Raw genomic sequence first — 23481 nt, 5'->3', positions numbered from 1 at the left:
GATTCATCCAAGACCTTACCGGAGTCTTACCAACCCCACTATCCCACTTTTCTACGGCAGAATTTCAACGTGGGGTTTTTAGCCACGCACTGTTCCGCATTTACCGCCTTCCCTATTTGGATCTCATATATCATGTAGTATTTGCTTTCCCCTGAGTTTATTGAGATCTAAGTTTTAAGACTCTATCATGAAAATTGGAGTTTGTGATTGGCATTAATCTGTCACTTGTTGAGCTTTCTGAGAAAATGACAATGGCACTTCCACATGTGTTCAGAAATTGGGTACCTAAATAGCATACACTATAAGTAGTATGCAGTTCCAAATACTTCATTATTATCACCAACTAAAGCCTATTTCTCCGTATCATTCTATTCTATAATCATCTTTAGGTGATAGCGAAAGTTCAAGATTCAAGGATTTGTAGATGTTTAGAGAAAACGCATGAAAGCTTTCTGGATAATTACCTAGTCATATTGCCCCTTAGATAATGGATGCTTAGGAGATCTCTTTCAGAAAATATAGCCCAATCACATTGTTTAGAAACGAACTGCAGCTTGGAGGATTGGCGGGTACTTCGATATGCCGAGACCATCCCGCATTATTCCCATATACCTAGGTATATTCCCTTGTCAACTCGAACATATAACGACTTCATCTAATATCTAACCTAACTGTAACTGATACAACCTTGATCTCATGCGATATTTTAACATCGTCCTTTTTCTCCAATACGTACACAGCCTGGCTACAAGACATTGAGATATAAAACAGCACATACGGGGGCGACCCAAAACCTACCAACTCACAACATGATGTGCCACGAGACAAACCGCATACCAGAGGCCCTCGAACTAAAGTCTTCCACAGAAAACGAGACCACAGAAACCTCATCCATCCCATCACCACCAAATCCCAACAATCCCGCCACCAAAAGCTTACCCCAAGCCACCACCATCCTCACAACGCCACCCGCCCCAACCCTCCTAACCCTCCCCCCAGAACTCCGCCTCCTAATCCTCTCGCACCTACTAATCCTCCCCCCAACCGCCCCGCCCCCCTCCCAAAACGGCTTCCCACACAACCCGCAACCGCCGTCCCTCTCCCTCCTACACCCCTCCATCCTGCAATGCAGCCGGCAGCTACACGCCGAAGGCCTCCCCTTACTCTACCAGCACAACACGTACCTAGCGCACAACACGCTCCTCCTCTCGCTCCCGCGTCTCCGACGCGCCTACGCCCCGGTCCTGTGCGCGCGGCTCTCGGAAATGATTACCCGGGTCCATGTATGCGTGCGGCTGGACGCAGAACCCGGGTATGACCGCGCGATGGCGACGGCGCAGTTGAGCGGGAAGGAGGAGGTGGTGTTGGAGGCGTGGCAGGCGATGTGGCGCGGGTCCGGGCCCGATGTGTTGAGGCTGTTTGAGGGGGTGCGCGGGGTTAGGCGGGCGCGTGTTGAGGGGAGTGTTGGTGGGTTTGAGGATTATGCTAGGTGGCTTGAGGGGGCGATGGTGAGGGAGGTTGGGGCGGTGGTTGAGCCGTTTTCTTGGGGCGCTGAGGAGGGGGGGTTGACTTAAGAAAGTTATTATGTTGTGGTGGATGCCTGGATTATCTGATTTGTGAAGCGACTAGCACATATTATGAGGATGCTTACCTCGGAGTTTAGAAACTACTCAAAGTTGGCTTAATAACTTGGATGGAATTCTGCAAAGCAAGACTCGTTTATTTCCGGTCTATGGGGGTATGAATGGGATTCAAAACCCAAGGGTTCTATCTTCCCTCTCTTCAAGATGACTCCCTGAAGATCATTCATTCGTGATCTTCCGATCTTAGCTAGTTACACAAGACGCCATATATGGCTATGACCATCAACTTTTTTCTGATCGCCTTAGAAAAAAAGTAAAACGCAAGCAAAATATCCCTAAGCCAAGGGTCGCGAACGCCATTTTTATGCAAATGTCTTGAAAGAAATGAGGACGAAAGGGAATGAGAACTAGGTAGGGTTCTCTCTAATGTAACATCAGGGCTTTCCACCGCCGAGGAATTTCGGCAATGTCTTCCAGGTCTGGTGGTCCGGAAGTTTGACGCGGCCGAAATTCTCATCAAGATCGAGGATCATCTTGAGAGCATTTCGGCTACGAGCGTGAGGTGAGGTAACGTCTCTCTCCTTGATTGTGTCAACGACGTCCGCGAGGCCGGTGTGAACCTGCTCCTGCTTTGCCTTGCCAGGGAACGGCAAGACGCTCTGAAGAACTTCGTACGCTGCAAGGGTGAAGCCAAACTGTGGAGACGATCGAAGGATACGGGCTGGGCCACCCTTGAAGAAGGCTCGGAAACCTTCTTCCTTCATAATGGTAGTTGCAGCATGTCGAAGGCCCGTGTAACTCGTATCACCCTTACGCGCCTCAACCTGCAGACGTGTCTTGATCACATCACACGGGGTAGTAAGATATGCGGCAGGCATACCGGCTATGGCACCGGCCGTGAGAAGTTGGACGACACCAAGCTTCTTGGTTTTGGACTCTCCGAAGAGATCCTTCTTGAGATGACTGTATGTGGGGAAGTAGATAGCTGAGAAAGGAACGTCGCGGAGCAAGCAAGCCGAGGCACCCTTGTAGAGACCTGCAAGACCCAAGTTCTTAACAATCCACATGGCAGAACGCTTCTGGGCACCTTCGGTAGCTTTCGCAACTTCTCCCTGGACTTGAAGTCGAATCTTCACAATCTCAAGAGGATTGGTAAAGACCTAAAAGCATGGTATTAGCAAACCCAGCGTTACATCAAGAGAATCGGCCTAAATCAGACTTACAACTTGACAAGCGCCAGCACTGCCACCGGCCAACACTTCATATTCCCACGGGATATGACCATTCTTAGGGTCTGTAAACCAACCGCGGACAAGGTCATTCACCGTAAGCTTTATGGCCTTTTCCGGTGCAACACCGACCAGTTGGGGCAGGACACCTGAGTACAAGCCACGGGCACCTTCATTCGCGATAACCTTCCTGAAACAATCGACCGAATTCTTGTAGAGGCGCTGACCGGGATCGGCACCTCGCTGGTTTTGCATTCGTGTCTTGACCAAGTCGATAGGATACACCATGAAAGCGCCAAAGGCACCTGCTACACTTCCCAATACGAAGTTATAGGCCGATTCAACAACCCGAACGAGAACGCCCTGTGTTGCAGACTTGGCCTTTCCTAGATCCTCTTGTTTTTCTGAGACGCCGCGGTATCTCCACGAGGGATCTAGGACCTTTGCGAAATCTGTGAGACTTAACCGGCCTGATGGTTCGTCGAGGCTGGCAAAGTGGAAGAGAATGTCTGCTTCCATGGGGGTGAATAAAGAGAACCTGGTGACCTTGGCGGCCTCGTTCAAGAATTCGGTTCTTGTGATCTTCCCATCAGCGCTCTTCTGGCAAGCCTTGCGGATAATAAGCTCCACCAAGTCCATCTCCGTTATCATGTTCTGGAAAGCCCGAACATTGGCATACGAAATCCTACTGCTAGTAGAAACGTTACACAATGTGGTTAAATTGTCCAACAAGTGATCAGATAACTTGTGCTTCGCGGTCTCCAAGATGATTCTTGCGAAATCCTCAGGCTCTATGTAGCCGTCCTTGTCCCTATCGAATCGTTGGAAGGCTTGTCTGATTCTCTCGCCCTGAAGACCACGGAGCATCTGCGAGAACTCCGGGTAAGAGAGGACATGTCTCTTGTACTTATCCCCAATGTACAGCTTCGCCCATTCGCAATCCCAGTCGAAGGGAATGCTGTCGGGTCCCTTGTTCTGCTCATAGAGTTGTCTAAAGTCATCGTACTTGACATTTCCGGTACGACTTATGTCAAAAAGGCGGAATGCGATCTCGTACTCGGCATCGGGTTTCGTTAGGAGGTTCTCGAAGGCTGCCCAGTCACCAATTGATATTTTACCGGTACCTCGACGGTCAGCTACACGAAAGAGGAGACCATACTGGTCACGGCTGATCTTGTGCTACGAGAATTGTAAGTTAGCGACAAAAAGTTACGCATTGACTAGTAGAAACATTGGTTGCTCACATAATCTTCACCGGGCGGCGCAATGGCAGAAATAAATTCATCTGGTCCCATGTAAAGCTCTCCTGTCTGCTCATCTTTCGTTGCATTGTTCAAAAATGAGGCGCGATGCGAGGAAGATAGCTTAGTAGGCTCCTCAGAGCCAAGAAGGCTCTCCTTAACCGCCTCCTTCACAGTCGTAGAGGTCGACATTTTTGGCGTGGTCGATTTGCGACGTTTAAGGTGGGCGTCTCGGTAATAGTGAGGGCGCGGACAAAGGGAAGCTTAGAATTGGGTTTTGACTCTTTAGAAAGTCGGCTTATCGATTAGCGCACCGAATTGATCAACTTTTTGAGTAATATTCACGATCGTTCGGTTATGGAACGCCGATGCAGGAGTGAATAGCGCGTTAACTCGGAGAACCTCGGGATCTCGTCGACAGGGTTATTAGAGGAAACTTAGAAGGCTAAAATTACCGACGAAAGACGTTCTAAACATTGATAAGGGAAATGAATTCCGATCGGCGAGTATGGGGAAAAAGGACGAGCGGTTTTCCGCTAAAAGGTGTCAGACTTGTGATGTCGTCCAGAGAAAAAAAAAAACTCGCAGAGTGATTTAAATTTTGTAAACGGCGCCCGAAATTTGCTGGGTTAGACCAAGGTCGTAGTATCCCATGACTCGCATGCCTTCCAATCCTAAATTCAATGGACCCAAACGTCGGGCGGGCGGGTGTTCCTGACTTGTTCGGGTTACTGCTGTTGGTAAAATCTTTCGCTACATCATTCTTCCGGCCGTTCTTACCCCCGGCGCGCCTCGCCTATCTCTTATCGCAGCATCTCCATTAACCCCTTACGCAATAGCGGCACGCTAAGCCCAGTGGACTGAATCGTAGCTTCTTTAGCTTCCTAGGCTTCCCGTACGGCTTCCCCGCCCAAGAAATTCCCCAGGTAAATCCCCAGTTTCTTGTCCCCTGTCGATCGACCCTTAGCTCCCCATAATCTTCCATCATCTTATGGATGTTCTCCTGATCCAGCTGAATGGAAGGTTTACGCCTGCCGATAACATCGTCGCCATGTTAACTCTTTGAATCTTAGTCTAATCCAAGTATGGATTTTAGACTAAGATTCAAAATCCAACCAACAAAACACCATGGGAATCTGTTGAGTATCAGCACTTACGAAACAGAGATCATGAATCAATTATGGACGCTGTCATCGTGATCACTAGCACTCAATCATCTGATGAACTTGAACCAGATGTGCCAAAACAAGGAGACACATAAAGAAATATTGAAGAGGTGTCTGTCCCATGGGCTCAAGAGAGCCATGAGGTGATGATTATATATATCATCACGAGTGTCCGAGTTGCTAAGAGAAAGTTAGGCACGCGACCGGATGTCCGATTCGTATTAAGAAGCAAGGAAAGTCACCAGGGGGGCTTAGTCTCAAACTAACCAAAGCATAGGCTTTGAGAACTCACATCTAAGTAGAATTTCCAAAGATTAATTCTCAGGGGAAATGGCTGTTTTAATGTTATGCGACCAGTTCATCCAAAAAGCTCGAGTTACCAGATTCTTGGCGGGAAACCCCGAATTTCCTCGGCAAAATACAGCAATATGATCCCGGCTCTTACAAACATGCAGATTACACATGATGTGCATACGATCAACGACTGGTTGGCGGTAGACTAGGAGTAAATCTCGGCACAGGATATACATAGTATATTATCCACGACGGCGCATACCGGGAAGACTCCATTAATCGGACCGCATATTGCGACCGAGTTGGCTGTCATTGACCAAAGCCTCAAATTAGGTGAGTAAACATATGGGAAACGAGGGGTTATATACGTAAGTACCAAGAGAGGGGATAGATTTCGGGGTGGTGTGATTCGACAGGATTGCCGCGGAGCCTAGCACTACACATAATGTGAAGTTAACATCTTAGGCATTGATAGACATGTGATTTAATATGAGATGTGATAATTATGGTTAAAAAACCCATTTCGTCAACATCTTTGAACAGAGCATAATGGACACCAAAATACGAGGCATGATGTTCTTAAGGACTCTCCCCAATTTCGATCAATAGGGGGTGTATTTAGCGGAGTGGCTGGTCTGGGAGTTTATCCAGAGAACCCAAGGAAACAATTCAGATCAGGCTAGAAATGACGTATATTTTCAATTCTAGCGCAGGAAAGAAGATCAGGATCAGCCACATAATTCAGCTTATCAAACTGCTGCATAGGAGTTTTATTAAAATGTGACACAGCAGATGTTGTACCAACATCCGCACAACCCCGCCCCCCTTAAACACCACCCAAATATTTCCTCCTAAATATTAGGAACCTATTACTAAACTTAGAGAGACAGGTGGAATATGGACGTACCGGTGCAAATCTACAAGTTAGGCATTGCCCCGTTGTTCGACCGCCTCTCAGAGCGAGAGAAGCGATATGGCCACTTTCTATCAAGGCTAGCTGAGGTGGCCCATCACACTCATACTTCCCACTAACGATTGGTATTAGAGCCGCCTGGTGTGGCACGAGGATAATTCTTCGCCAGGTCTCACCGGAGTCTATTGACATCTTTGATTTCATACTGGAGCTATATAAATCCTGTGATGGCGATTGGAATCAAATTTCCGAGACTGGTGGGGTCACTGAAGAAGACCTTGATGGGTTTCTCGATTATGCAGCCAATTTTCTGTCTAATATCGGAAATTACTATGTAAGAGGTAATTCCTGATTTTCTTTTTCTTTGAAAAAATAGGGGCTAACCTCCTTAAGGGGTCAGGAGATCAGAAGTTCGTTCCACAGATTAGCCCTGCTTCGATGGAGAAACTTGCTTCCCGGTCATACAAACTCCGGAATCTCTATTCGAAGATTCAGGACTCTATTATGACAGTTCCTCCCTTCACACTTGGTTATCCTGGTCCACTAGCTCAAAGTTCTTACTACCCTGGGCAGTCAATCAAGAAGGAAGAGATTGCTCTCGTATCTAGGCACATGAGGGCTCATTCTATCCTTCCTGAGAACACTAGGGTTCAGAAAACCGGAGAAGACACATTCGAGGTCCTTCAAGCCTCAACTGTGAAATCGGAGGCTCCTATACCTTTAGATATTCCAGACTCAACTGCCAGAGTTGATCTAGTACGAGGTGACCATGCGGATGATCTGGAAAAGGTCTGCCAAAATTTATCAGAAGCAGCTAAATATGCTGCAAACGAAGCCCAGCGAATATTCTTAGCTCAATACATCGAGAGTTTTCGAACCGGAAGTCTCGAGACATATCGCGACTCTCAGCGGACGTGGGTTGCTGACAAGGCACCGAAGGTTGAGAATATCTTCGGTTTTGTGGAGCCATATAGAGATCCTGCCGGTATCCGTGCCGAATTTGAAGGCTTAGTTGCCATTGCTGATGCCGAAGAGACGAAACTATTATTAAAATTGGTTGAGAATTCCGACAAGTTTATCCAGCGACTACCTTGGGCGACCCCCGAAAATAATGGTAAAGGAGTTTTCGAGAAATCCCTATTCGAACCACCCGATTTCTCTAGTATCCATAGTGAGTACCATAATCATGACCGTGATAACGCCGGAAGCTTACGATAGCAGCTCTGGCGTACTGCTCCAGTATAATATTCCCAGGAATCAACCTCCCAAATGTGAGTGTTCCCCGTACTATTCACTATTTACTTACATGTTCATTTGGAGACTATTAGTACAACGACATCCGTCAGGATGTGGGGTTTAAAAACGTCATCGTTGCGAACCGTATGATCGCTGAAAGTACTGCGATACAGTGGCCTTTCATTGAAGATTCTGAAATGGAGGTATTCCAAAAACACAAGTACCCTGCATATCATTGGTGGGTTGTGTTACATGAACTATTGGGTCATGGAACTGGCAAGATGATGATCGAGGAACCCGCGAATAAATTCAACTTTGATCCTATGAATCCTCCAGCAAGCCCTCTTAACGGAAAGCCCATCAAATCTTGGTACAAGCCAGGTCAGACATGGACTGGTGAGTTCGGAGATCTGGCTACAACGCTGGATGAATGCAGGGCAGAGTTAGTAGGAGCTTATCTTATGGACGACCTGGAGCTCCTGGCTCTCTTCGGATTTACAGAAGAATCAGAAATCCGAGCAAGTGATTGTGAATATATCTATATGCGCATACTTCGAGTTCGAAGCTAACATGAATAAGTGACTTATAATTTGTACCAACAGCTTGGGGTTGATGGTCTTCGAGCTCTTTCAAACTACCATGTCGAGGGATTGGTGAGCTACCATCACCATAATAGGGTTCCTTGCTAATATTATCCCGTAGAAATGGGGGCAAGCTCACAGCAGAGTATTATGCTTGCTAAAATCTCGTTTCAGATGTATTCTAACAGGTCACAGGCTCACTTTTCCATTCTTAGATGTCTGCTCATACACGGCCAGGGGTGCATCAAAGTTCACCACGACGCAGAGGCTAAGAAACTCAGAGTTCGGGTTGATAGATCGAAAATACGAAGCCATGGAAAGAAGGCTCTTGGTGAGATGTTATTACGTCTCCACATATATCGCTGCACTGCCGACGTCCAAGAGTGTAAGGGGTATTACGAGGCCCTTTCTCGCGTAGATGAAGAATGTCTGAAATGGCGACAGACTGTCATTGAAAACCAACCACCTCCTCTATTAAATGTACAGGCTAACACATTTATTGACGGCGAGGTTGTCACACTAAAAGAATATGAACCTACAATAAGAGGTATCATTCAGAGTTGGTATGAACGTAACGTCTAAAAGTCTACGCAAGAAAGTGAAATTTCGAAGACATCACTAATTCAGCTACGAACTGCATGGGACGATTGATAATCTACACTAGCTTCCAGAATCCATCCTTGATTTCGATTTTAATCTCCCTGTTTTCGTCTATGCTTCTTCGGCCGGCCTCGAGAATGGCTGTCGTCGCTATCGTGTTGTTTAGCGTGGGAAGACCTCTCGCATCAAGATCGGCCGGCTTCAGTGCCCCCGAGTTGACGGCTCGGCATCCGTCAACGAACTTTTCGAAGGAGATATAACCGTAGCCGGTTTGGCCATTGAAGTTGCCCTCTTCATCCGGCGCATATCTCATGTAGAATGGGTTGTACCACACGAGTTGGCCTGCTGTATCCTCCGCAACATCATACCCACGCTTAGCCTGGTTTATACGGACTTCACCCCCAGAGGCCACTTGAATGGGTCAGTAATTTCTTGTTGGCGGGGGGTCAGGAATGTTTTAACGTACTATAGTGGAAGTATTGGTTAGAATGCACACCGGCCTTTTGCGGAGCCGTCCACGATGCTGTGTATACGCCTGTAGCGATTTTACTTGGGTCATCTTGCTTCTGCCAAGTGACCATTACTGTGATAGTATCTTCTGTCGCCTCGTCGCAGCCTAGTGTAGTGGCAATGCCTTTCGCCGCCGAAGCCGAGACCTTAACAGGGACGAAACCTAGTTGTGAGACCATAGAGTCACAAATGTCAACGTGGTGGCTGTTCAGGTAGTACGAGATATCGGAGTCGACACCAGCCCACGCTTTGAAGGTCTCCAGCTGCGACTTTGGCTGGGACATGTAGCTATAGAAGTAGTTGAAATCACCCAGTTTCTGGGCCTTGAACTTGGCATCAGAGTACGCAGGGTCAAAACGCTTGTGATGCTCGATGTAGACGTAAACATTGTGCTTTTTGGCAGCTTCGATAAGTGATTGATGGTGTTCAAGAGTTTTTACAGCAGGTTTGGTGATCAAAACATGAATCCCACGCTCAATTGCATATAGAGCTATTGGGTAATGGGTCGTGTCCGGAGTGAAGATAGTGATAGCGTCACCTGGTTTTAAGGCGTCGATGGCGGATTTATATGCGTCGGGGTCCTTCACATCGTTTGCCGGGTAGGAATCGAAGGAGCAGTCCAAGCCATTGTAAAACTTGGAGATGTTGGTATCAAGATGTTGCCCTACTCATGTTAATGCTCATTCCTTGTCTACCTGATACCTATGAGGGATTAAGGTGGTGAGCTCACTGATTGCCGGGAACTTAGTTCCATTTGTGCCAACCATACCCAACTTACTCACCTTTCCTCTTCTCCGAAGATCGAAGAGAGAGAGACCAACGACTCCCACCTTCTTATCCGACCCGGAAGCACCGCCTCCAACAAAGCCGGTAGTGTATTCACCCGTGCCAACCTTTGATGGTGTCAGTTTCTAGAGACGATTCATTAAAAACATGCGATAGGAGACACACCATCAGCACGTTTAGTGGAGAGGGGGAACTCGTCGGGACAACGACGGACTTGATCGCTTCTGCTGCCATTTTGACGATGTTCCAACCTGCAAATACAAAATATCCAAAAAGGGGGTAAATCTGCTTAAATTCAGAAATACCAAATATAAGGGAAAAGGATGAGGAGTAAGAGACAAGATAGTTATTGTATTTTCACCTACAATGTTTTTGTTAAGCTCAAGCTATTTACCCCGACCTACCTTAGCTTGGATACTCGGCGTTCATAGACGGAAAAATTGAGGGGCAATTGGAGAAATCCCCAGACCCCAAGATTGATCGTCGTCGACGGGTAGAGATGAACCAAATTTGTACATAAATGCCGAAGACCAATGTTTATATTTAAACAAATGGCATCATGATATTCTGTACCTACTATGAAGTGTTCACTTAATTGTTTGGAAATCTTGAACTCTTCTTGAAATACATAGAGACTCGGGAAATAGAAAGACTTCGAGCAAATAACAAACGAAGTGCAAACGGAGTACGTGTACAAGTTTGGTGCTCTATCGGAGAAGTCGATTAGGAACTAATGATAAATGAAGAAGTAAGTTGATTCAAGACTCAAGCAAAAAGATGTATTTGAGATTCATTATCTCATCGAGTTAGCGATACCCAATTTGCAAATGCTAGGTGAGTCAATAAGAACATTGAAAGAAGAGAAAATTCAATTCTCTCTGCTACCCCTGCACCTTGTCTTAGGTATCTCCAGGGCTAGTACCTAATCTGATAAGCTTCGATTTATCCCTGTCGGGGATTATTACGCCAACTACCCCGCCCCCACCTACCTATAATATTGGCCCCCACCAATGCTTGCTGATGAACATCTCGAAAGCGATTGCCCCGCGTTCGACGGACCAAGGTCATCGGACTATCATTGGACAGATTCTGCGAAGTACCTAGTACATTTTTTAAGTACTGCAATCTTGTCCTGAACCATTTCGCCCTCTTTTTCTTTTTCCAATTGTTGAGCGCCATTAAAATAGGAAGGTCAAAACTGAAGGTATCATCGCAATGTCGTCCGGTTAAATGCAACGGAGTATGCATTTCTTGAAACATTTTTTAAGATTTCGACGATATCCAAAGACACGCAAATTCCGTACAGTTGAAAGGTATGCAGAGTTGTATTGAATTGGGACAACAAACGTGGGAATATTGCCCGAATTCCCCACGAAGCGGACTCTCTTTCTATGAAGAGGGATAACCCTGGGCAGAACGTGGGTCTTAGCTACATCGAAGCCTTCTTCTGCCTCTTCACTGGAGGAAAAACTTGTAATATGATTCTTCCGAAGGGTCTATGCCACATCTGGCCTGGTCTGCAGAGGAAGCGAAATCGACTGACTACATGTAGGCCGCTACCCCAGAAGACCAGAAATTGAGAAAATCAGCAGTTTGCTATATGCGTGCTAATGGTTCATCCAACAGGCGTTATTGCTTCTATTATTACTGCCACCCACCACCAAGAGGTACCACCTACCTCATACCACATGTTGGTAGAGCCCAATGGCCTTTAGTCCGAGGGGGGGTCCGACGGGGGGAGTCGAGGGGGTCATTATACAAATCTCCAGGGGCTAGGGCTACCCAATAATTGCATTGTACTCCCTGTACGAAAGTACGTTTCCCAGGAACCTATCCAAACCCGCCTATGTCCTGGATCTGGAGACAGCTTCGTCTACATAGTACTCCACGCAATGCGGCAACCCTTCATCCTAACCTAGGGCAAACCACTTCTCAGATGTTCTTAGCCCCGCCAAAGGTGACCCTCCAACAGACACTGGTCCTGCCAAGTGGGCGGCATACCTTGACCGTCTTTGACTCGTTGTCATCTCCAAAAAGGACTCCCAGTTCCCGATGCTTCCCTTTGGAGGGTCACAAGACGACTTGGTCAATGGGAATGACGTCTTTACCAACTTCATCCGCTTCACCCAGCGCGCTTACGGTCACCTCGACAAGTCATCAACCGCCCCAATCTTTTCGACGCGCAAGGCACGGCTTCTTCGACTTTCTAGATACTTTCTAGATTATCTTATGTGCTTTGGTGACGACACACTACCCTCATCGAACACCCTCAACTTCAGCCGAGTTCTGGTCAACTCTACTGCAGATCCCCTCGATTTCCATCAGCCCAGTTTCTGAGCCCACCTGCGGAATCTGCTTGGACTTGGCCAATCGCACCGCTGTTACAAATACCACCGCAACTATCCTGGCTCAACGTGAATTTACGGATATCTCAACTTATTCTTTGCATGAGCAGTTGCCGAATAAGGTGCGCGCTCGCTTTGAAGGGGACATTCAACCGTCTCTGGACCCTTGCTTTCGCTCAAGCTCCTAGTTGCAGCTTCTCAACCACGCGGCCGAAACACAACGGGCAGCCCGTATACCAGCCCGACGACCTTTGTACTATTCTCTGTAAATTTCAGGATTTTGGGCTGCTGGGTGACTCTCATGATCTACCTATTTACGCGATATATTACCTTGATATAAGTTTGAGGTGCAAATGGCCTGTCTCTTATAGGGTTGTTAAAAATTTCGGCTCATCTACGCCTGGCCTTGTGAGTTTAGATCTTGTAAAGGAAGAGCCCCATGCAATTCCGCACCAGTCCATTTTCATTAGCTCCTTTTAATTAGGGGCATTTCGGGTCCTAGACGCGACCAACGTCGCCTCCTTCGGAACAATGTCCCTACGAGAAAAACACTAGGAACTAGTAAGACTTAACTATTCTCTACGTTGCTGACCCACACCCCACAAGGCATTGCATGCAACTCAGAGGACTCAAGTTATTAGGTTATGAAAAGGAAACATTATGTTTACATCCACTAAGTATTAGACTTCAAATTCTATAAGTATAGCTACAAGTCCTTTTTTCTTTGTCTCAGTTTTCCCTTTTCTCGGTGCCCCTTTTCATGCTTATCTCCTTGTCCCGACCATCATCTATACCTCGGTATATATCGGCCCGCAGGCTAGACAGTGACATCCTCATTACCCTGAATTTCACATCATTGCCACTCAGTCGGAAACCATGACTGTCCTAAACAGCAGCGCGGCCAATGGTCACACGACCGCGAGACGACCACTACCATGTGGCATTTATGCTCCCACCATGACTTTTTTTGACCCCGACACCGAGGAACTCGACATACCCACCATCAAGAAGCATGCCGAGCGCCTGGCTAAAGCGGGACTGGCTGGCCTGGTCACTATGGGGTCCAACGGCGAAGCTGTGCACTGCACACGCGAAGAAAAGGTAGCAGTTACACGTGCTACCAGAGAAGCTCTGGATGCTGCAGGTTTCACTACTACGCCCATTATCGTTGGGGCTACGGAAGGGAGCGTTAAGGGGACTATCGAACTTAGCAAGCTGTGCGCAGCGGCTGGCGGAGATTATATTTTGATCCTACCTCCAAGTTATTTCCGTCCCCAGATGGATGAGGAAGCCATAGTTGGTTATTATACAGCTTTGGCAGACGAGAGCCCACTCCCGATCGTCTTATACAACTATCCTGGCGCCGTTGCTGGCATCGACATGGACTCGGACCTCATTATTAAGCTTGCCGAACACCCCAACATCATCGGAACCAAGTTCACGTGCGGTAGCACCGGTAAACTTACCCGCGTAGCGTTAGCTACCAACGCAAAGACACCCTCCTCAGAAGGCAGCGGCTATATGGCTTTTGGTGGCATATGCGACTTCACTGTCCAAACGCTAGTGTCCGGGGGAAGTGGAATCATCGCAGGTGGTGCCAATGTCATGCCTAAGGTCTGTGTCAAGGTATGGAATCTATACTCCGAGGGAAAGACGGAGGAAGCTATTGCATTGCAAAAAGTTCTCTCCCGAGGCGACTGGTTCTTGACCAAGGCGGCAATTGCAGGCACCAAGCAAGCAATCCAGAGCTACTTTGGATACGGTGGCTACCCTCGGCGCCCACTCAAGCGTCTCGAGAAGGCCAGGATTCAGTCCATCGCGGAGGGCATACGGGAAGTGATGGAGGTGGAGAATTCATTGTGAATAGGAGAAAACGGGTTACCGGGAACTCGTTTGTGAAACCCACACGGACTGGCTATATGCCGTCAATATTAGCCGCGTGGCCGTTGATCTCCTATTCTTGGAAAGTGCGGGGTTCGAATCCGGCGTGACGGATGAGGCTCCTTCAGGATGGAAGCATTGGGTTCCCATTTTCTCAACCGAAGAAAGTCACTTGACGTAGGTGGTCGCATATACGGAGGTGCAAACATACCTATACAATACGTTTCGCGGGAATTTAACATATCTCCTTGCTCCTTTTTGGACAATGAGCACACTCTGGAAATGTTCGTTAATCTTAACGATCTACTGGTCATGATAAACGTACAATTAAGAACCGTATCAGATCGCGAATGAGGAGGAGAGAGGGGAACTTGTGACACGGACTGACCGAATCATATTCATGTCCTGCTTCTCATAACTTCATATCTCGGACTTGCTGATACCACAGCCGTAACAAGATGGATGTATTCTATATCCTCATTAGCATAACAAATTTACGATTAAATTTCGCAAAATTGATTCTATTGTGCACAATATGGTTATAGTGAATATAGCATCTAACCATTTGACTATCCCAAAGAGCTTCACTTCAGCCGTTCCACGATAGTCAGAAAGCGATCGACGCATTTGTTCACATGTCTTACATTTCAATTCCCATAGGTCCCTGCAGACACCATTCACCATCCATCTACGAGCAGCGGAAGGTGTAGATCTGCGGAACACCTCGCATCTCGCTAGGACGTATGGTATGGCATGTGCCCGTCCGCGTGTGAAATATATTACCGAGAGTAGGGATTTTCGGGTTACAGTAGATAGGTACCGGGCAGACTAGAAAAGTTCTCTGCCCGAAGAACTTTTTCTTTTCTTTTTTTTTCTTGGGCTCCATTTCGCTCATGTGCCTAGGGTCCGCCCAGCTTGGGCTTCTTTGGTACGCCCAATATAGTCGCGGCGATCCGTAAGGTGTCAATCCCTGGCCGACGCCACCCCACGAGGTCTCCCCTCCCTCATCACACTTCTCTCTCGTCTCCCCGCCCTTACTTTTCCAACTTCCTACTAACGAACCCCATGAACTGACTGATTGCTACCCCCTTACGCGGCTCGGTCCGTCCCATCGCGTCAAGATAAGAATCGATCACCTGCCCCGAGGATTTATTTATTTTTATTTCCTGTCATTTTTTTTTCTTTTTTCGTGCCGGCGGCGACGGCGGCAAATATTTTATCAATGGCAGTTCTGTTAAATACCGCAACAACACATGCGCAGGCTACATACCTATCTCGATATCATAATAACACGTACGTACAGTAAGACGTACGGGACTTCATCCCATCCAGCCTGTCGTCGCCTACATACATATATGTATGTACATAGGTAAGATAGAATATGTAAGGCATATATATGTAGGTATGTAGGTCAGGAGCTTGTGCTCCTCCTCCACCTCCTCCACCACTTCCCCACACCCCACGTATGCAAGTATGATGTACGTCCCCGATCAGTTCAGCCTCTTCCTTCCTAGATATGTATATCGACGTGTCAGTGGATACGGCATGTACCGACACTATCCCTCCCTTCGCTTTCCCGCCGGACCCTACACACATATTGTAGTACACACCTACTTTTTTTCCCACGCACGAGCCAAGGGGCACAGAGGATGGATACGTCAACCCCTCCCTCCTTGGACCCCTAAACCCTTGGACCCTTAATGCCATCATCCCACGCGCACCGTCGTCATAGCGCATGAAACCCTATTCGCTGCCCGCCGTTCCGTTACACGTAAGTACCTTCCAATCCCCTCTCCTAAGCCCTTCCACTCAAACCTTGTACCTCCCCGGATCCAACTCCGCCACATCAGCGCTCCTCGCCTCGCCATCGAACACAAACTCGCTCATCAGCTTCCCGGTCGCCGGTCCGTTCTGTATCCCCCAACACGTATGTCCCGCCGCGACCCACAGCCCATCAACACTAGTCCGACCAACAAGCGGCGGGCTCTCCTTCCCGAACCGGATGTGTCGCGGGATATAACACGCCTGCTTCGCAACGACCTCCGCGGCGCCGAGCACAGGGCTCACGGACGCAATGTAAGCGACCAGGTCCTCGCACTGCGCGTCATCGCACAGCACCAGGTCCGCGGTCTCCGGCAACGCCGCCGCCGCGTCCGGCTCCCCGCACGCGTACACCTCGCCCCCGGGCCGCGCGTACATCTCCGGGTCGACGTTTCCGCGGTGCCGCCGCCGCGTCTCCCCCCGCGCCACGCGGTGCGCCGGCAGCCAGTCCGCTGGCAGCCGGATGTTTGTGAACACCGCGTACGGGCTCACGTCCGCGGCGAATACCACGCTGTGCGCGCGTAACCCCGAGACTTTGCTCTTCGGCCATAGCTTCCCTGTCCATGGCCCCGCGGCTAGGATCACGTCTGTCACGCCGGAGAGGGTCGTGGTTTCGCTGGTCAGGCGGTCGAGGAAGGTGATGCTGTCGACGCTTGTGTTGGATTTGTTCAGCCCGATGGATGTTACGTACGCGTTCACGCGGATCTCGGTCCCGCCTTGGCGCGCGAGCGCCGCCATCCAGGTTGTGAATTGGTACGGGTGCACTTGTGCTGTTGAGGTGAAGCCTGGGAGGCCCATTTCCGCGTACTCCCGGACTAGGCTGCCGTTGATCCAGTCTAGATCTTCCGGCAGCACGGAGTTGTGGAGTAGGGAGCGAGCGTTCTCGTCTTGCTTGGGTAGTTTCTGCCACTCTACCTGCGCGCTGTCGTCGGATTTTGGGGTTTGTTCATTTTCCTCTTCTTGTTGTTTGGCGATGCCGAGACTGCTTTTTCTCTTTCTCTTTGCCTTGGGGGACTCGCGTGCGACCTTGTCCCTAACGGAGGCCGTGAGCTGCCCGCATTCGAGATGCCTGTAGCCCCATCTTTCGGCGCCGTTGTGCTCGGCCGCTAATTCGGCGTGGAGACGGTAGGAGAGTGGGACTAGACATGTTGGATATGCCCAGAGGCCGAGAAGTCCGCCCGCTTTTCCCGATGCGGCGGCGGCTATGGAGCTGGCCTCGAGAAGTGTGATGTGGTGGATCGCAGTGTTGTATGTGGGATGTCGGGTTAGATAGTATGCAGTTGTTGTGCCGATGACACCTCCCCCTGAGAATTACAAATTAGTGGATCTGTTACCTGTTCTTACTAATTGCCACCATCTACGGATATAATGATGTGCTTCTCCAACGTTGATCCTAGGTGGGATGGTGGATTAAGCGGTCGGTGTATGAGGGGTCATGGGTTATAAGCAAAGGGTACAATGACCCAAGGATAACGCGGATAGGGTAAGACATGCTCACCTATGATCACAATGTGTCGTGGCTTGGGCATACGACTGTCCATTTTATTGTATTTGACATGACTGACAAAGCCTTGAAAAATTAAAAGGAAGTCAAAATTGACCTTTTCGTCTTAATTATAATAACTACCTAATACAGAGTAATTAGGTTAAGATTTCGCATGGTCTATCTGCCAAAGTAAGTTCAAAGTAAGGGTGTTGAACGCGTTGGATAGTCAGGTACATACCTCCCTACAGTTAGTGCCTGTAGGTAGTAGTTACCCAAATTATGGGATTTAGTTAGCGAATACCGACTCCGAGGCTCGCTCGGATCTACCCGTTTATTGGTACCACATCAAATATTCAAGTATCTATGTACATTCAGACTATGTAAGTATTAAGTATCAAGTATCAAGCCATTGACGTCTTTCTATTGTTGAACTCCGGTGTTTGAGACAATGATGTATTGCAGTTAATTCTCTCTTGTCTGTGCTCTATTACAAACAAAACATGTGATATATGATAAGGTATTTGGAATTGATGATACGATAAGGTCCAAGCTTCTGGGAGCTAGCTCTCGATAACTAGCACGTCATTGGTTAGAAAGAGCGGATAGATCCACATATTTCCCACGCATTGACGGTAATGAACCATGCCGAGGCTCGAGATTTGATACGCTTAGCGTTTAGTCTCCTCCGAACTGTTTGCGCCGGATCTACTGGGAGCTAACGTAATAGATTCCGACTCTTGAAGAAAGAAAGGAGAAGAAAATAGAAGAAGAAAAAATATATAGAAAAATTCCTAGTCAACAACACTATTCATGAGACTACTTATTAAAAGGAGCAGGAATCCCATTCATTCAATCTCTAATCATTATTTACGCAAAGTGACCTCATCAGGATTACAAAAGCGACCCGTATCATCCAATAGTAACGCCAAATACCCCGCCAATAATAGCATCATCGTCAGCTCTGCGACCTTGACATCGACTTCGATTTCAATTTCGTCAGCGTATACCCCGCTACTCCCGAAACAATATATTATAATCAAAACCAGACCAATCACCACAATGGCTTCAGCTACCACATTTTACGACTTCAAGGTCAAGGATAGTAAGTAGCATCGTAAGACCTATCCTACGATGTAACTATGAGGCTAATTGTTATTCGCGCCAACAGAGAAGGGTGCCGAGAAGTCCCTAGAGGACTACAAAGGCAAAGTTGTGTTAGTCGTCAACACAGCATCCAAGTGCGGATTTACCCCACAATACGCCGGACTCGAGAAGCTATACAAGGACATCAAGGCTACACATCCGGATGACTTCACCATCATCGGCTTCCCTTGCAACCAGTTCGGTGGCCAGGAGCCCGGTGCAGATGACGAAATCCAGAGCTTCTGCCAGTTGAACTATGGCGTCACTTTCCCCATCTTCGGCAAGACCGACGTAAACGGCGATAAGGCCGAGCCCGTATTCGAGTGGATGAAGTCCGAGAAGCCCGGCCTTCTCGGCCTCAAGCGCGTCAAGTGGAACTTCGAGAAGTTCCTCATCGGAAGGGACGGAAAGGTCAAGGAGCGGTGGGCCAGCACCACCAAGCCGGAGAGCTTGGAGAGGCCCATCTTGGATGAGCTGGAGAAGAAGGAGTAAGTCCCTGCTTGTTGCTTGGGAGTCTGATGATATTTCCTGTCACAACTGTATTGTAGGTACGCGTTGACGATTGCCCACAGGGTGGCTAAAATGTAAGATGAGACGAACTCTGTGTTTGAGCAACGAGTTTTTTTATACCTCATTTCACGAAGCATATGTTACGAAAATACCAAAAACAAATATCTTCACATATCGTCACATATCTATCAATGGTTCTCATCTGAAGGAACGGCGGCATGAGGGTAGTACCCGTGATAGTTGTTATAATGAGAATATCGATGTGTTGCCATGATGTACGTTGCTTCAGGAGCTTCTATGTGGCTGAGGGAAGAATACCAATTATATTTCGTGGAGACTTATACGCACTCCCTCAATGTTAAGTGCTTGAATTGAACAAGTTTCCGAGGCAATGTTTTCTGGGAAAGTTCACGAATTTGGCCCGACCTTATATCAAGGATGATCGCACTACTATATGTCGAGGATATTTCCATACGACGGGCTATTTTACAATAAATAAGGTCAGTGAAGGTGATATCTTCATACTACCTTTATCTAACCTGTTATCAATCACAACATCTGATCTAGGACTCTCGGACAGATATGAGGGTGGAAGTCTAGGGTGATATAAGACGAATATCGAAGCCCAAGTCCGACGACGCCATCGCAGACCCGCTGTCTAGCATGGTCATTCCAATTACCCAGGTAACGAAGCATCTCAAGCTTAGTTACGGGGATTCATGGTACAGGATCTGAGAGCTTGTTCATTAGATGGAACTGGCTGGGTGTTGAAGTGTTCCGAAACCGAACCATTATTGAAGGATAATATAGCGATATGTTGGAATCGACGAGCACCGAGGAGAAACGAGCCATCTTGACTAGGAGCTAGGATTTCATTGAATATTATGTGGACTACCCCCTATTCAGAATATAATTAAGGCCATCGCAGGACCTATCCAGGTCGACCTTCCGACCGAAATATTGTTCTCAGCGACTACGTTGGAGGCTTGTTCAAGTCTACCTAATAACTTCAAAAAGACAATTCTCTTATTTTAGGTACCATTTTGAGGTACGAGGAAGACTCTAATTCCATATATAGGTAGCCAGGTAAGTATCACTCCCTTCTTGAACTCCTTCGAATATCAGTGTCCTTGGAGTCGGGCTATCAAGGGGGTCTATTCAGCTCGACAGCCAACCTCAAGGGCTATCTAAGAGGATGTGCTCCCACTCAGAGTTCAGATACCTATCTTGTAGCTCAATTCACTATCATGATTATCCTCTAGCAAAAGGCTCATCAACTGCAATATCACCATTCCTTAATCATATAGGTTTACATCCATCGAAACCCGTCGCTAATTTGATCATATCTAGGTACTTAGCTATCTGCCGTTACGAAGGCATCGCAGCCCATGATACCTAGTCATGCTCTAGGCACTTGCGCAACATGTCAACGACCTTGGTTACCTATCGAACGATTGTTCGAATGACTCTACAAGATCATAAGACAATAAGATAGCCTATCTGTGCTTTTGAATCTCTATCCGTACGAGCCGATCGCTATCAAGTCACGCGCAGTCGAGTGCGTTGGAGGAATTTCTGCTCTTAAGATGATCCGTTGGTTTGTCAATGATGGTATTGACGATCGAATAAAGGTACTTCCAGAATACTTGCAGAAAAATGCGTACCCAACGCCAATGGAATCATGCGATCCTCATTTCAATAGTTGAACCAACCGCCTACTTGTTTCCAACATGTTTCGCTTCAACGCAGCTCCGGCGACTCCTCATTTTCAATTTTCTCGTCGTAACAGAAATACTGCATCTCCTCGAATCGCTTTGTTTCGGGATAATCCGAATGCCGCAAATTGCTTAGAGAAGGACGCATACGAGTCTTACTGCTCATCCCCGATGTCTGAGATCGGAAACCGAGGCGATTTCGCGTCATCAAACCCACAATTGAGGTCTCTCTGCATGCAGTTGGCCAAAACAACGCAACCAATGTCTCTAAAAACGATCTTGCAGAGCCCGAAAGATGAGAAAGGTCCAAATGAGCAAAATATGAAATCGTTATCGCCGACGAAATCCCAATGCGGACTTCAGTAGACGCGAGGGGGATCAACTCGCTGGCATCATCTACAAAGCACTCGAATGACGTTGGCGAAGCTCAGAGCTGTAGCTATAGCTACCTACCTACCCCAGCTCTGCCAACGTAGTATCGATTAGATGAGACAAGAATCAAGATAATTACAGCATCGTCACTTTATTTTGGTCTTGGCTTCCTTCTCGCCTTAATCCATCCCGAGTGAGCCCAGCACCCCCTGCAGTAGGTTACGGCGAAAAAGACCAGCGCAGCCCGCCGCAGGATAGGTAATAGATGCCAAACCTATTTTTAAAAATACTATCCTAGCTACCTAGGTAATGAAATCCTATACCACGCGGGACACGGCAACGGGTTGCAGCATCAGCATGCAAGTTGGCCCTGAAACTCTTCATGAGCCTCAACTCTCAATCCTCCAACTAAGCTCGAACCCCAACCCAGCTTCGACGACGACGAAGAACATGTACGTTTGTGTCTGAATGAATGTCTGAATGTGTGCGTAGGAGCAGAATTAAATGGGGTTAATTTCCTCGGAATCTCAAACCTCGGTTGGGAGCGAAGCTCGCCCACAATCCTGCGCGCTCTCCCCGCCTCTGTTGGCGAAGGGAAAAGAACCGGAAACAGAATACTTCACTGTACGGGTCGTGCAATTTCATCATCGTCGTGGTTTCCCGTGGGGGTGTTTTTTTCTGATGGAAATCCTATGTTGAAGCGGTTCACCGAGGACCCACGAGATTCGCTTTCTTTCCTTTTCTTCCCTTTGCGTGATGCGATACATGCGCGGTGATGCGCGATCTCAATCTGTTAGCCCATCCGCGGACCCCGTCTGGCGGTCAAGCTCGCGGCTAACAAGCTACAACAAACAAACAACACATGATACTCGCAAATCTCCGAATCGCCAAGGAAGAGATGCGAACGATGGAGTAGCGATGGAGCACCAATAACTATTTTCTCTTTCGTTGCATCTTCTAAAATCGCTTTAAACCGCGATCGACTTTCGTTTTAGTCTTTTTTTTAAAAAACAGCGGGCGACCCGTCTGGTTCTTAGAAGGATCAATAAGCCGGGTGGCGCTCGCTGAGAGGAGCGCGAAGGATCAGGGTCTTGGGTTTAGCGAATATCCGCGTTGCCGAATCTGTCTCTGCTATCTAACCGATCCAGTCCACACGGATTTGCCCATCGCTTTTCCTCTTTCAGGCTTCATCGCAGGAGCCCTATACGGCGCAGACTCCATTGTCTTCGCCGCGGCCGATAGCCGCCGGATCTCTTCGCAGGGAACGCCGATGGGGGAAGGGGGGGTTCCTGGTAGTAGCAGAATACCCCTACGCTCGTAGAGGGTCCAGTAATATCCGCGTCTAATGATGGAATATCTATAGGCTATGTAACCAAGCTTGCTGTGGATCTCTCACGACAACTTCAGTGACCGATGGCGAGACTTAGCTCCCTCGATGCAGAGTTACGGACAGTAGTCAGGGGTAATAGGAGATTAGAACTGCATGTCAGTAAACTAGAGCCGACGATGATCGTAGGTATAGCTTTTTTTCATTCGGCTTTAATATCGATCTTACTGCATCTGTCTAGATAGGGCTCGGCATTTGAGAACGTGGCTGCCTATTTTGTCGAACGTCTTTCTATGACTACAATATTGCTATATGGATATACATGTGAAGATGAACGTCATAGTGGATAGGTCTCGCGTTGGGGCAGAGACATCACAGAGAAAGAGATGATGTTGGGTACACAAGTTGCCTCCCCATAGTCCATTCTCATCATAGAGTGGTTAGAATGCCAATATTTAGCGGTACGTTGGAAGCACGCCGAGGGAATCCTGAGCCAAATTCAGGTGAAGCAATGTGTTGCAAAGGTCTCTTGAGATGACCCCTATTCCCATGTCGAGCTCAACGGTCATACTGTACCAAACGTTCGCGATGTCGGATCGAACGAGTTCACCTGATACATACTCTTGGAGGTGGATCTCTCATTAGAGATGATTTCTAATGAGCATATGTCCATCAGGAAGTTAAACCTAGATACTGACTACCGGACGGTGTCCTAATTAGTATCTCCTCCGACGACTACATA

The 23481-nt window shown here is 47.8% G+C and overlaps 8 protein-coding genes across 8 annotated transcripts; 5 read left to right on the top strand and 3 right to left on the bottom strand.

The window, feature by feature from the left end:
* The first annotated feature begins 427 nt into the window (after positions 1-427).
* GGS22DRAFT_139922 (uncharacterized protein) lies at positions 428-1795 on the top strand. The gene has a single exon (XM_047958698.1). It carries the CDS (start codon positions 810-812, stop codon positions 1572-1574), a length of 765 nt encoding a protein of 254 aa, XP_047819009.1. The 5' UTR covers positions 428-809; the 3' UTR covers positions 1575-1795.
* GGS22DRAFT_139933 (mitochondrial carrier) lies at positions 1796-4559 on the bottom strand. The gene is made up of 3 exons (XM_047958699.1): positions 4057-4559; positions 2807-3991; positions 1796-2743 (listed from the first exon to the last, which is right to left on the bottom strand). Exons 1-3 carry the CDS (start codon positions 4243-4245, stop codon positions 2018-2020), a joined length of 2100 nt encoding a protein of 699 aa, XP_047819008.1. The 5' UTR covers positions 4246-4559; the 3' UTR covers positions 1796-2017.
* Positions 4560-6340: 1781 nt separating this feature from the next.
* GGS22DRAFT_139902 (dipeptidyl peptidase III) lies at positions 6341-9032 on the top strand. The gene is made up of 8 exons (XM_047958696.1): positions 6341-6505; positions 6559-6760; positions 6820-7597; positions 7648-7697; positions 7755-8190; positions 8242-8315; positions 8365-8388; positions 8439-9032. The coding sequence occupies exons 1-8, from the start codon at positions 6411-6413 to the stop codon at positions 8823-8825; spliced, it is 2046 nt and encodes a 681-aa protein (XP_047819007.1). The 5' UTR covers positions 6341-6410; the 3' UTR covers positions 8826-9032.
* Positions 8862-10951, bottom strand: GGS22DRAFT_139899 (NAD(P)-binding protein). Its single transcript, XM_047958695.1, has 4 exons — positions 10305-10951; positions 10084-10246; positions 9310-10017; positions 8862-9254 (listed from the first exon to the last, which is right to left on the bottom strand). The coding sequence occupies exons 1-4, from the start codon at positions 10371-10373 to the stop codon at positions 8899-8901; spliced, it is 1296 nt and encodes a 431-aa protein (XP_047819006.1). The 5' UTR covers positions 10374-10951; the 3' UTR covers positions 8862-8898.
* A 942-nt stretch (positions 10952-11893) lies between these two features.
* GGS22DRAFT_162955 (uncharacterized protein) lies at positions 11894-13201 on the top strand. The gene is made up of 2 exons (XM_047961289.1): positions 11894-13045; positions 13126-13201. The coding sequence occupies exon 1, from the start codon at positions 12587-12589 to the stop codon at positions 12962-12964; it is 378 nt and encodes a 125-aa protein (XP_047819005.1). The 5' UTR covers positions 11894-12586; the 3' UTR covers positions 12965-13045; positions 13126-13201.
* On the top strand, positions 13187-14880 carry GGS22DRAFT_162954 (aldolase). Its single transcript, XM_047961288.1, has one exon. It carries the CDS (start codon positions 13361-13363, stop codon positions 14345-14347), a length of 987 nt encoding a protein of 328 aa, XP_047819004.1. The 5' UTR covers positions 13187-13360; the 3' UTR covers positions 14348-14880.
* A 1240-nt stretch (positions 14881-16120) lies between these two features.
* GGS22DRAFT_139851 (FAD dependent oxidoreductase) lies at positions 16121-18096 on the bottom strand. Its single transcript, XM_047958694.1, has 3 exons — positions 17911-18096; positions 17685-17853; positions 16121-17490 (listed from the first exon to the last, which is right to left on the bottom strand). The coding sequence occupies exons 2-3, from the start codon at positions 17725-17727 to the stop codon at positions 16175-16177; spliced, it is 1359 nt and encodes a 452-aa protein (XP_047819003.1). The 5' UTR covers positions 17728-17853; positions 17911-18096; the 3' UTR covers positions 16121-16174.
* Positions 18097-18731: 635 nt separating this feature from the next.
* Positions 18732-19307, top strand: GGS22DRAFT_188461 (glutathione peroxidase; the record flags this gene model as incomplete). The annotated part of the gene is made up of 2 exons (XM_047964729.1): positions 18732-18774; positions 18841-19307. 2 exons carry the CDS (start codon positions 18732-18734, stop codon positions 19305-19307), a joined length of 510 nt encoding a protein of 169 aa, XP_047819002.1.
* Between the last annotated feature and the right edge of the window lie 4174 nt (positions 19308-23481).

Source organism: Annulohypoxylon maeteangense (assembly GCF_022496945.1).
Source record: "Annulohypoxylon maeteangense strain CBS 123835 unplaced genomic scaffold GGS22scaffold_8, whole genome shotgun sequence".
Lineage (NCBI taxonomy): Eukaryota > Fungi > Ascomycota > Sordariomycetes > Xylariales > Hypoxylaceae > Annulohypoxylon > Annulohypoxylon maeteangense.
The sequence above is the reverse complement of the archived record's forward strand: the minus strand, read 5'-3'. Positions and strand labels throughout refer to the sequence as shown.